Here is a 13,810-nt window from a genome sequence, read left to right on the forward strand (position 1 = left end):
TAATTTTAAAAACTTTTTTTTCCCAATTATATTCTCTTGGTGAACCCATGGTAATGTGTAGCAGACCCCTTGGGTTTCACAAAACTGTACTTGAAAAATTCTGGCCTAGAACCTAGAAATATCATTGTGGATGGCACCTATTAATTATACAAAACAGTGCTGTCCCATCATAAGATATGGTTTGACATTCAATTATTTATTCCAACAGGTCATTATTAACCCCTAGAGTTTAAATATAATTTTATTATATATTTAATGTAACATATACCACATTTCTATTTGGTAAACGGCAATAACAGAAAAAAAAGAATATACTGTAATAGATTGTCACACACAGGGTAGTTTGTGTTTTTTTGCTATTACTTACTGATATTATCGATTTTTCTTCTTTCTACTTCAGAATTTTCAAACACAGCTTCCTTTTCCAGTATCAATAATGCCATTCTACTAAGCAGAGCAGTAGTACAAAGATGACTTGGAAGTTTAGGTGGGATAAAAGGTGCATTATCTGTTTCAGGTAATTCACTATTAATACTTAGTCTTCCTTCCAGAAGAGGTTTTCTCAACCACTGTAATGACATGTAAAAAACATATATAAAAAGTATATCATCCTTTGAGAAAAGCAAAATTTCAAATATTTCATTCCATACTGATATTAAATTTCATGAAGATTTAACATTTAATTCATGATAATAAGTTAGATATGGCACTAATTGTCAAGGGACATATTTACATTACACATAAATAAAATATACATTATAAATATAATGTATAATTATATATGTAAAATAACATTTCAGACATGGAGAAAATTATTGCTATACTTAAAATATATTTCAAATGAGTATATTAAAAGCAATTATTATAATGTATATTTTATAATAATATATTTCTTACATCTTTCATTTATTTTAAGCTTAGAATAATTAATGTAGGATCCTTAGATGAAAAAATTCTAAGCAGGTAAAAGATACAAACAATGAAGATTATTCTATCATGAATCAATTTAGCTTTTATTTATTTATTTATTTATTTATTTATTATTTGATTTATTTATTGGTCTCCCTTCTTTTACAGCAGTAAAAAAATCTAATAAAAATTTAAAAACCCCACATATAAATAAGGACAAGTAGAAATACCTCACTGGACAGAGACTCCCGCATCTTTTCCCATTCAGTCTGAGTTGGAGTAAGCCATTCAACATAATTGTTCAGAACACAAGCAGAAACATCTTCAGCTTCTAGCAATGTAGTCAACAAATCACTGACCACAGAGATCAAAACCTGCAAACTGAAAATAAACCAATTTTTTGTTTGATACAGAATTCTGATAATAGCAGAGAAACATATATAGACGCAATCTGACTAATATTAACAATGAAACCTTCATTTAATATAACAAGCCTCAGCAAATCTTATGTTCACACAATTAGCATAAAATAATTTCTGTAACGATTTGGAAGGTAAATCTCGATGATTTGACAGCCTATGCGTTTTAACTACAGCACAACAGAACACACAGATTATCCATGGAAAACAAGGCAGTGTGGTAAAACAAAAGCTGACAATTGTAAAATTTATTGATTAAGTGATTACTAGTCACTGAATCTCAATAAAACTTATAGAAAAAGGAAAAAGAACAAAAATGGGATGGAGAAAGTGAAGTTCAAGTAGTGCACAATTTAGTACCATTTATTTAGTCTGAAGTTAAGAAGCTGCTGAAAAAGGTTTAGTGATGTAAGTCCAGTCTCAATTGTCATGCTTTCAAACAAAATAAATATTGATCTCAGAAGGAAATATGAAATCCTACTGACTTTAAAATCCTAATGATTTTAAAATCACTATCGGTCTGAGTGATGGCAAGCTTTGAGCAAATAAATAATGCAGTGCATTCTAAAACTACCTTTTTATATCCAATACTGAAGTCTGAAGCTGGTTCTTGACCCAGAATGCAGATTTCTGTAGGAAGCTGCTCTCCTTTTGCAGAATGCTACGCTGACGCACAAGTGAAGTGATGCCACACATCCAAGTATGCTTCAATTTATTTACAAGGAAATCTATATGAAGAAAAAATTTCAACTATTAAACAGATTGATGCACATTAATCATGCTGTAAAACCTAAAGAGTATGAACAGAACCATGTTTTCATCACTTAAGTACGTAAGCTATATTCTTATTTTCCAATGAAACTATTTTATGAATAAATGATAAAAAGGTTTATTAACTTATACAGTGGTACCTCATCTTACGAACGCCTCTTCTAACGTACTTTTCAAAATACGAACCCGGTGTTTAAGATTTTTTTGCCTCTTCTTCCGAACTATTTTCACCTTACGAACCCAAGCAGCTGCTGCTGGGATGAAGGAGTTTCTTTTTTTCCCTTTTTTGAAGAAAGAAAAGGGAGGGGCGGCTTGGAGGAGGAAAGATTTTGCAGAGAACAAGGTGCTTGCAAAGGCACTGAAAGGGTGTCTTTTGAAGAAAGAAAAGGGAGGGGCAGCTTGGAGGAGGAAAGATTTTGCAGAGAACAACGTGCTTGAAAAAGGCACTGAAAGGGTGTCTTTTGAAGAAAGAAAAGGGAGGGGCGGCTTGGAGGAGGAAAGATTTTGCAGAGAACAGCTTGCTTGCAGAGGCACTGAAAGGGTGTCTTTTGAAGAAAGAAAAGGGAGGGGCGCCCCCCTTGCCTTTCTTCCTTCCCACTCACCCTTTAGCCTAGCCTTGCTTCTTCCACCCGCCCCCTTTAGCTGTTCCTCCCTGCCCTCTGTTCGCCTCCCTTCTAAAGTTTGGGATTTTCCTGAAGGATTTGCACGCATTATTTGCTTTTACATTGATTTCTATGGGAAACATTGTTTCATCTTATGAACCTTTCACCTTACGAACCTCCTCCTGGAACCAATTAAGTTTGTATGATGAGGTACCGCTGTACTTCGTAAACGTTAATATGCATTCAATTATAGATTAGAGGTCTTAACCATGAAAAACACATTGCTATATATCCTTGCTGAACAGTACCAGGCCTGATTCATCCTTATTCTGTTTTACAGAATTAAATTGGTTTTGTTTCTGTCAAAATTGTTTTTATATTTGGAAGGTAAATCTCGATGATTTGACAGCCTATGCGTTTTAACTACAACACAACAGACCATACAGAATTATCCATGGAAAACAAGGCAGAGTGGTAAAACTGCTATTTCTCAATTGAAAAATGTGTAATTCTAGTTCCTATTTAAACAATTTGTTATGAACGAGTGGACATGTTCAAACAGAGACTTAAATGCAAAAATTCTGTTTTTTTCAATATTTCTACCTGAAAACATGATCACCATGGAATTGGTCATGCATATTAGCCAATGTACCTGATAAACATGTTATATCCTGGTTCTGTGCACATAACTGGAAAATAGTGAATAATAAATCTTCAGAAGATGGCATCATTAAACATCCTTTAACCGAAGTGAAAAAACTGGAGGCTATGTCACAGATGAAAGACACAGATAGTTCTGTATTTCCAGCTTCTGAAAGATCCTTGGCTTTTGACAGAGCAGCTTGAAGTTTATCAATTATTCTTTTAACATAAACTTCACCAATTAAGGACTCTGTGGATTAAAAGAGACATTTTATTACATAATCATAAAATCACCAGCTCTACTGAGTGCTCATTTGTAGTATCCAGAAAAAATATCTGGCTTTTTATTAGCTTTATATATATTTATATTTTCTCAGGTGCCGAAAGTGCACACATGCCTGCTATCACATGCCCCCATGTGCCCAAACCCATAATTCAATGCCCTCTATGCATTCCACCCCCTGCACATGTGTGCACAGCCCCCCGAAACTGCCCCCCCGCATGCGCACACAACTCCCCTGCTCCCTTGTTTTCCAACTTCCGGTGGGCCTGCTAGGCCCGTTTTTCACTCTCCCCAGGCTCCCGAGGCTTCCTTGAATCCTGGGGAGGGTGAAAATGCCATCTCTCGACCCCTCCAGAGACTGAAAACGCCTCCCAGAAACTCTGCACAAGCCAAAAATCAGCTAGCTGGCATGCACATGCATGTTGGAGCTGAGCTAAGGCAACAGCTCGTGTGCCAGCAGATATGGCTGTGCATGCCATAGGTTCACCACCACAAACTACAGTGATCCCCCGTTTATTGCGTCCCCAACCATTGCGAACAGGGTACTTCGCGATTTTTCAACCCAGAAGTCAAAATACCATCTACGCATGCGTGCCCGTTTTTTCTATGGGCACGCATGCATAGATGGCAACCGGGAGATCAGCTGCTGGGCGGCTTCCCTGGGTCTTCCCCCTCTTGCTGGCGTCAGCGAGGAGTTTCCCCACTGCCCACGCAAACTCCTCGCTGCCGCCCGCCCTTCGCCCGCCCACGCCGTTCATTCTCGCCGCTTTCGAGCTGAGTCCTGAAGCGAATTCGCTCCAGGACTCAGCTCGAAAGCGCCGAGAGCCAGCGTGGACAAGCCGTTCGTTGGCGCTGGCTATCGGCGCTGTTGAGCTGAGTCCGGAAGCGAATTCGCTCCCGGACTCAGCTCGAAAGCGCCGAGAGCCAGCGCCCCCCGGACCCCCAACCCGGGTTTGGGGGGCTGCTAGGAAGCCCCCCATGCCGGCGGCAAACAGCCGCGCCGCCCCCAATCTTCGGCTCCTCGCTAGCGCTGTGGGAGTAAAAACACCATCTGCACATGCGCAGATGGTGTTTTTACTTCCGCAGCGCTACTTCGCGAAAACCCGCTCGTTGCGGGGGGTCCTGGAACGGAACCCTCGCAACGAGCGGGGGATCACTGTATATGGTCTAATTCAGGGGTCACCCACCTTTTGGACCTCAGGGACCAATAAATTCATAATTTTAAATCCCGCGGACCACTAATATGAATCCAGCATGCCACTGACTGAAGCACCTGAACTCCTAGTGAGAGGATGGGGTCCTTCAAGCACTTAACTTGGTCACCTGTTTCTGCAACCTTAAACACTCAAAGAGCCATTCCCCACAGAAAATGAAACATCAGGCTCTCTCGCATCTCTCTTTCTTTCTCTCATCTCTCTCTCTCTTTCTGATTTCCCAATGCTCTCTGAGTCTCGCGGGTGATTCTTCAGCCTTTGTTAGTGCTGGACTCACCTCAGTCGCTCAGGGGAGACCCAACCTGCTCTCTGCCCCTCTAGACAATGCTCCACATCATACTGAGTTCCAGAAGGAGGGGGCACCATCTTTCCCATTGTGAAGCATGCTAAATTTAACTGTGCTGCACAAGGCGCTGCAAGAGTAGTGGGCAGGCCACGGAGGCGTCAACAGCAGCGACAGAGGGAAATAGTCAGAGAGGAAGTTGTGTCTCCCCAAGCAACTGAAGTGCGTTCAGCACCAACAAGGGCCAGAAGAAAAGTTCACAAGACCTAGCAAGAGATGAAGCTTCACTCCTGCTCTGGAATATGGAGTGAATCTCCATCCTCTGCCCTTCCCTTCTCAGGCCAGGCAAGTAATGACTGTGAGGGCGAGGACCAGTGCCAGCCAGTGGTAGAATCATCTGACATCATGCCACAGCAGGGGAACAAAAGAGCCACGGCTGCTTCAACCTGCCTGTGCTGCCACATCCCGCCCCTTGCTGCAACAGCATGATTACCTCATTCCGGTCAGCGAGGGCTGTGCTACTCCTTGCATGTTCACCACCTGCAAAGTTACAAATTGCATGTACCTCCCTCTAAGGTGGAGATTTCCAGCCCCACCAGAAGCTGCCTGGCTGGTCCCATATTACAGAGCCCTAGTTACAGGACTGACCCATTGGTCATTCCAGAGCAGCTCCTCCACATGACTGCACTGCGGATCAGCAAAATTTCCTCAAGAACCACCAGTGGTCCATGGACCACAGTTTGGTGACCTCTTGTCTAACGTACCTACACCAGTGCCTCAAATTTTCTATCCATGACAAGCTAGCCTTATAATTCTCCTAGAAATCTATTACTCATTATAAAAGCTTCTACCACTTACCATTTTTAATTAACTGAGATAATACCAAGCTTAGGAGAGTCCATTGTTCTGAATGAAATGATTCTGCTGAAGTTACTGTCATCTTCAAGCTGATGTTACACAGATCATGGGCCAGAGTTACAAGCTTCTCACCTAATACATCTCCTTTTAGCCATGTAGAACTTAAGGAATGTTTCTCAGAGCTTGAACAGGCCTAAGGTTGAGAAAATACACAAATATTTTTTGAAATAGTTGTTTACTCTTTTAATCTCAAAATATATCTCTTGAGTTTGTTATAAAAAGCTGCACTTAAAACACCATGTATTCTTCAAAGTATCAGATCAGTAAGATCCACAAAAGCATCATATATAAAAGGTAAGCTCAAGAGATAGATAGATAGATAGATAGATAGATAGATAGATAGATAGATAGATGCACAAGTGCCCCCCCCCCAGCAATTTGCCTCCTTGCAGAAAATAGTGCAGAACCTGATTAGCACAAGAAACTCATTATTGGCCTCCCGACCATCAGCTGATTCTGGCTGCAGGCGGCAACAGGCTATAGCAATCCCTGCAGCCTGAAACTATCAGCTGCTTGTGCTAAAATTGAAAGTGAAACTCAAACTGCAAGGAGGCAAATTGCTGGGAGGTAGCAGCAGATTTTTATTTTCTTGTGCTAATCAGGCTACGCTGAAACTGGCTGTTCGTTGTTTGCTGCAAGGAGGTAAATCAATAACTATCAATGCCTACAGAATGTTCAAATTATTAGACTTATTTTTTTAAAGACTGCTTTATTATTGTTCTAGACAACTTAACAAAATGAAGAAGCCTTTTAAAATAAATGCTTGATCTGAAGAGGCCCAGTGTATTTTATCTTCTTTTAAATAGCAGAGAATAACTATACTTCTAGAAAGCCACATCAATTGTAACAGCATCTGTACAAGTATAGTCTGAAATGTAACAGTGTCCTGTTGCAGTATTAAGATGTTTGGAATACTGTAGATCTATTTAAATAATTGGGAGGAATTAGTGTGACTACATTTAAGAAAACTTTCTGGCATTAATATATTGCCATAATGTACACTTCTCCAATTCTTTGCTATTTCTATGAACCAGGCACACACAGAGAAAGAGAGAGAGAGTGAGTGTGTGTGTGAGAGAGAGAGACAGACAGGCAGGCAGGCAGGCAGAGAAATACACAGCGAACAATGTATATTATCTGTGCTGTTTGCTGAGAGGCAAACTGCTGGAAGGCAGAGGAAGAACTCCTCCCCCCCCCTCTTGTTTTCATCCCCCAAAACTAAGGTATAGTCCAAAAAATACAGTACAGTAATCAATTTCTAAAAAGAATAATTTTCCCTCTTATGTCTATTCAAACCATCTGAAACCACTGATTCATTTTAAAGCAAACTGCCATAGATTTTCCAGAGGATTCAGTAAAGAGCTATTGTAAAAGCATCTTTGCTTATGTCAGCACATTTGGTGAAATTTTGTGAAATGTTCATTCAAACATTCTGCGGAGCCATATTCCTTTGAAAGACTTTGGCACAGAAAGCCATGTATGTCTTTTCTTCAGCTAAAAGTCATGCTGTATCTAATTCAGTTATTAATTCTTCCCCTGCCTTTATAAGTAAAGCAAGGCAGTTTACATACATTATACTCCCTCTTCCAGTCTATTTTCATCACAGCAACAACCCTACAAGGCAGGTTGGAGCAAGTGATTGACCCAATGTCACTGTCCGCTTTCTTCTCTCAGTCTGTCTGAGTGTCAGTCTGTTTTGAAGGTTAAATGAAAAAGATACTTGGCACTTTCTTCTTTTAAGTGATCTGCTCCCTTTCCATTTCACTACTCTTAGGAGTTCAGCAGAAAAGAAAAATCAAGCAATGTACTCTTGGCTGTTCTCATCCAATTTTTCTTAACTGTTTATTTCCAAATCATCTACCTATATAATATGTAACCAAAACAATCACTTTAATATAAGACAGATATATTTGGTAGTCAGAAACATTTATGCAATGAAAAATTACCCACAAAGAGGCCAAATAGGGGTAACAGCTTCTTTTGCTGCCAAGCAAATTCCAACAGAACAGTGACCGAGCAAGCCATAACTAGATGGAACAACTAAAATGTCCATGTATACTAAAGCAACTGAGTGCACCTCTGGATCCCGAACTAATATGGATGAAAATTTGGGGGCAGTGGGAGGGGATTTGAACATACCTTTTGGATTATTTCAAGAAGAATACTCCATTTTAGATCCATCTTGAAAAGAAAAAAGAAATAGCATCAAAACATGACAATAAAACTGAGCAATTTCCCAGAATAATGTAACATTAGAAAGGGATATGGATTCAAAGGAAATCTGGGGATGAATGGCCATGGATCTTATATCTATTGGCCACTCCTTTAAAAACCTCTGCTTTTTCCTGGCTTTGAAATTAGCTGCACAATCACGGAAAAATAATCTAAGTAGGTGCAGCACTTTCATCTACATACTCTCTCAATCATCTTTGCTGTACAAATTAAACAGCTGCATAGCTCAACTTAACATTGTAAACCCAGTAGTACTTTTCTGAAGAAGCATGTACAGTGTTCCCTTGATTTTCGCGGGTTCGAACTTCGCGGAAAGTCTATACCATGGTTTTTCAAAAATATTAATTAAAAAATAAATACTTTGTGGGGGTTTTCCCTATACCACGGTTTTTCCCACCCGATGACGTCATATGTCATTGCCAAACTCGTCTGCCTTTAATAAATATTTTTTTTAATAAACTTTAATAAATAAACATGGTGAATAATAATCTGAATGGTTGCTAAGGGAATGGAAAATTGCAATTTAGGGGTTTAAAGTGTTACGGGAAGGCTTGTGATACTGTTCATAGCCAAAAATACTTTTGCAAGCGGTCTCAGAACGCATCCCCCGCAAAAAGCGAGGGAACACTGTATATACCCATGACCCATGCATAACATCTACTTTACTTAACATGAAAACTAGACTAGGTTTGCATGAGATCTAGTTTCATTGGGTATGCCTCACCAGACTCTTTAGTCAGAAAAAGTGACTTAATTTTCCCCCTTAAGCATAGTACTTTATCTCTCTATCAGAAAGTATGGCTAGTGAAAATATAGACAAAAACCTGAATGTTCACAATAACTAAAGAAGTGATGGTGAACCTATGGCACGCATGCCACAAGCAGAGCCATATTGGTGGGCACATCAGCTCAGGTACAGAGTCTGGAAACAAGCTGTTTCCAACCTCTAGAGGGGGTTGGAAAGACCCATTTTTTGCTCTCCTCAAGTTCCAGAACCTTTCTAGGAGCCTGGGGAGGGCGAAAACAGCATTCCCCCCCCCACCCCTGGAGGCCCTCTGGAGGCCAGAAATGGCCAGTTTTAAGTTGGGAAACTTGAGTAGTAAGAAATTTATGCATGTTACTTGATAAGCCATAGCTACCAAGGTGCAAGTAGAAATGTTACTATTCCAAACTCTAATTAGCCTTACAGAATGCATCAAAACAAATGGAATGAAATCAATTCATAAGAAAACTGTACCTTTGTTAAATCATTGAGAATATTTTCCCTCTCTATGGGACTGCTGCAGCAATGGAGAATGCTATATAAGATATCAACCAGGAAGTCTGTCTCTTTTCTCCAATCTTCTTTCAGCCAAACAATTAACTTTTCATGCAGAAACTGAATAGACGGATTTTCATATTGAACATCATCACGTTCTTCTATAAGCACCTGGAAAACTTTATGAGAAGCAAAGGTGCTGAGGAGAGCAGAGAGGAACTTTAAGTGTCGGTCTGATGTCTGTTGGCTGGTGTACCCTATACTTAGTTCTGCAAGTTTACAAACTAAACCTTCTAAAGATTCATTCTGTAGAGGAAAAGTATGTTTCCCATGAATTTCATGTACAACATTACTGGATTCATTGCTAGTTCTCATGTCAACAATATTCTCATGTTCGGTGTTAATTTCAACTTTTCTGTCTTCTGCAAATCTTACATTTACAGCTTTCTTTCTATTTGTTTTCATCTTGTTTTCTGGGTTCTGAAGAATTTGCAACAAAGAAGACACAGCAGCCAATGATTTCTCATCTGCATCCATTACAGCAACATGTCCCACACATATATTTGAAAGGCCATCCCAAAAGTTAGATAACATTCTTTGAAAAGTGAGGGATGTTCTATCATCATTAGTTATTTCTGCTTTTGTTTTCCAAACATTGAGCATGTCTGCTATCTCATAAAACAAAGATCCATTTTGTAACTTGGGCTCTTTAATTACTGTATCAATGAGAGGAATTAACTGTAAAGAAAAAACAAATGGATTTTAATCTCAACATGAATTAATACCTTTTCTGAAAACTGTTTCAACCGATGCACCATATTCTTTTTATTCTTGGTTATTTTTTTTCAAGCCCATATGAAAAAAAGTTCACCTCATGAGCAGAAGTGGAACAGAGGGAATAAGTATGTGAAGGTAGTCCTCAAAGTACAACTACATTTGAGTCCCAAATTTCCATTGCTAAGCAGGACAATTGTTAAGTGCTTCATGTTATGACTTTTTTGGGCAAAAGTGAAGTGAATTGGGCTTAACTTTTGCCAAAGTTAGGTGAATTGGACTTAAGTGAGCTGTTAAGTAAGTAACATAGTTGTTAAGTGAATCTGGCCTCCCCACTGTCTTTGCTTCTTTTAAGGTCATAAAAGGGGATCATATGACTCCAGTACAATGCAACTATCATAAATACATGCCAATTCTTAAGCATCCAAATTGTGAACCATGGGAAAAACAGTCACAAGTCACTTTTTTCCATGCCATTGTAACTTCAGTCACTAAACAAATGTTTCTAAATCAACAACTACTTGTATCCAAGTCGATGCTGTATAAAATCGAACAATAATATAATCAGATAAATTGAAGCCTTGTTGCTGTATAAAGGGAAAAATTTTAATGGAAGGAGCAAACAGAAGCAAATTTTATGAAAAACATGTTTTTTTCCAGATAACATTTTTTGTTTTTTCATAAGAGCATATTTCAAGTGGAAACTGTTCAAAACATTAATGTTTGGTAGAAACCAAACTTACCAATCGAGTATTAATCAATTAAAACTTTTAAAGATAATCCAATATTTTATTTTTGCCCTGCTCGCATACCTGGATATTTATAAGCATGTCTTGTATTTTAACGTCTTCTTCTTCTTCACCAATGTTCTGTAGGATTGTAAATTGTAAACATTCCATAAACGTTGATATGATTGCTAAAGATTCTGAACGAGAAGACATCGCTCTTTCAGTGAATAGCCTAAGCAAACAGAAGTTCAAGGATCAGCTTGAATGCCTCCTTCAGTTATTTGTAAAAACAATTAAGGCAGGAATTAATTAACTAATTAAAGTTAATTTCCATATTCACATTGAATTAAATGCTGTAATCAATAATTAGATGTATATGTTTTAAGTTACAGCAACTGAAAAATTAGCACCAGAAACTTAACTTAAAAACATAACAACAAAATACTACATAGAGGAAAGTATAAATTTCATCATCAAAATTACAATTCTCAGAAGACCTGGTATTTGCAGCTTTTAAATTCAACTATTTCTTGTTCTTCATCTTCAAATAAAACACAAATACTACCTAATGTACATACACACTTGAAAAATAAACTTAAACTTTTAAAAACACATAAACATTATTTGATTAAAAAAGCATGAGTTAATTATCATACCCTTTAATTACAGAAGTAAAGAATGTTGTTGAATAATTCAACTTTGGCTCTGCAACATTATGAGGAACCTTGCTAATAAATGGTAAGATATTAGGATATATAACAGTAGCAAGTCCTCTTCCTCCTTCCTGAAGCAATGTCCATAATTTTGGTAGAACTCCTTTTTTTGCATTCACATGGTTCCAACAGTCCTGCAGAGTAATAAATGTGAAGCAGTAAATTAAAGAATACCCGAGGCATCTTACTTCCTGATTTTGATATTAAATAAATTACAGGAGACATTTTGGTACAAGTGCTATATAAATATATACAACAGAGACTTTACGATTTTAGGGAATAAAATCCAACTGTTATCTTAAGGATAAGCCTTATTATTAATAACCAATGGAAGATATTTGATCCTGAACGGATCAGAAACAATAATTATGATGACCTATGTTTTCCTCCTCAAAACTAATGTGTGTCTTATACAGTACTCCGAAAAATACAGTACATTTCTTTTGGACTTTCACTACAGAAATTTTATATTTTATATTTTTTAAAAAATAAATGGTTTATTTTGTTTTGTTTTGGATGGAAATTTATTGCTGGGAAATCTTTTGTTGTTGTTTTTTTAGGCTAATTTGCTATGATGCTTTTCATGTCTTTGAGAGGAGCTGTTTACAATTGTAAATCTGTAGAAGTACTACTGAAGTATTTTGAACTATTGTACGTCTAATGTTAAACATAATTTAAATTTGAAACTTGTTTTAGTTTAATGGTTCTGCTCACTTTTTTGTGCAGTATGAAAACCATTAAATTTTAAGAAGCCACAGCTAGTCTAATGACCTTCACTGATGTCTAGTAAATCAATGTTGAACCTATTCATTTAGTTGATAAATACAGTGGTACCTCTACTTACAAACTTAATTCGTTCTGTGACCAAGTTCTTAAGTAGAAAAGTTTGTAAGAAGGAATTTTCCCCATAGGAATCAATGTAAAAGCAAATAATGTGTGCAATTGGGGAAACCACAGGGAGGGTGGAGGCCCTGTTTCCTCCCTGGAGATTCCTAGAGAGGCCCCACGGAGGCTTCTCCCTGCCTTTTCCGGTTACAGTTTCGGAGCCTCGGGTTTGTAAGTGGAAAATGGTTCTTGAGAAGTGACAAAAAAATCTTGAACACCCGGTTCTTATCTAGAAAAGTTCGTAAGTAGAGGTGTTCTTAGGTAGAGGTACCACTATACATACCTTTTGGTACTGTTACTCGCATCTGATTATCATCTTTAAGTTGATTTTAAAATCATTACTTTACCCAAGCTTTTTATCCACATTTTCAAGTTGAACTTCTAAGTTAGAAAGTATTCTGTTTCCCCAACTTCCCCAATAAATTTTGTCTTAATATATTTTGACTATACAGTATTGGAATGTAATTTGCTACTAGCAGACCTGAAAGATGAGTTTTACTTGGAAAGTTGGTTAGAGAACTCCAAGAAAGGTATGGATTTTAGAGACTCAAAGTTATTAGAAATGACTGGTGATTAACTCAACTCAAACGAGATTGAGGAATGGATTTATTATAACCAATCAGAAAGCATGTGTTAAGAGATGCTATGATACAATTTACAGGAGACAATTTGATACAACAAGTGCTATAGAAATATATACAACAGAGACTTTACAATTTTAGGGAATAAAATCCAACTGTTATCTTAAAGATAAGCCTTATTATTAATAACCAATAGAAGATATTTGATCAGAAACAATAATTATGATGACCTATGGTACACAAGAAATCATTGTGGAATTTCTTCAAATGAAATACAATAAATAGACTGTTAACAGAGGGTTTTGAAGTTTAATTTAGCTGTTTGTTTTACCTGTCAATAATGTACCTAGATAGCAGATAAATGTCAAACTAATTGGGTTTGGTAAACAGTGTGGTAAAAATTTATAAATTGTGGAATGCAAACTTCTCAAGAGGGAAGTAGTTATTATCTTTGAAGTATATTTATCAGTATTCAATTTGGGGAAACAATTTATGTATGTGTGTTTTGTTTTTTCATTTTATGTACTTTTTCGTATAGTTTTGCAAAATTTTGTTTTGTTTTTGTTTTCTTTTTTTGGACTTTGTATTTAATAGTTTG

At 37.5% G+C, this 13,810-nt stretch overlaps 1 protein-coding gene across 1 annotated transcript in view; it reads right to left on the bottom strand.

Annotated features, from left to right (window-relative positions):
* Window positions 1-13,810, bottom strand: part of LTN1 (listerin E3 ubiquitin protein ligase 1) — a 43,201-nt gene that overhangs the window by 18,351 nt on the left and 11,040 nt on the right. Inside the window, exons 8-16 of the mRNA XM_070750298.1 lie at window positions 11,690-11,880; window positions 11,118-11,265; window positions 9,511-10,269; window positions 8,181-8,222; window positions 5,982-6,174; window positions 3,354-3,593; window positions 1,903-2,056; window positions 1,140-1,290; window positions 368-569 (exon numbers count right to left, since the gene is read on the bottom strand). Coding sequence (XP_070606399.1) covers window positions 368-569; window positions 1,140-1,290; window positions 1,903-2,056; window positions 3,354-3,593; window positions 5,982-6,174; window positions 8,181-8,222; window positions 9,511-10,269; window positions 11,118-11,265; window positions 11,690-11,880 — 2,080 coding nt within the window. The remainder of the gene's footprint in view (window positions 1-367; window positions 570-1,139; window positions 1,291-1,902; window positions 2,057-3,353; window positions 3,594-5,981; window positions 6,175-8,180; window positions 8,223-9,510; window positions 10,270-11,117; window positions 11,266-11,689; window positions 11,881-13,810) is intronic.

The sequence above is a fragment of the Erythrolamprus reginae genome, chromosome 4, assembly GCF_031021105.1.
Source record: "Erythrolamprus reginae isolate rEryReg1 chromosome 4, rEryReg1.hap1, whole genome shotgun sequence".
In the NCBI taxonomy this organism is placed as follows: Eukaryota; Metazoa; Chordata; class Lepidosauria; order Squamata; family Dipsadidae; genus Erythrolamprus; species Erythrolamprus reginae.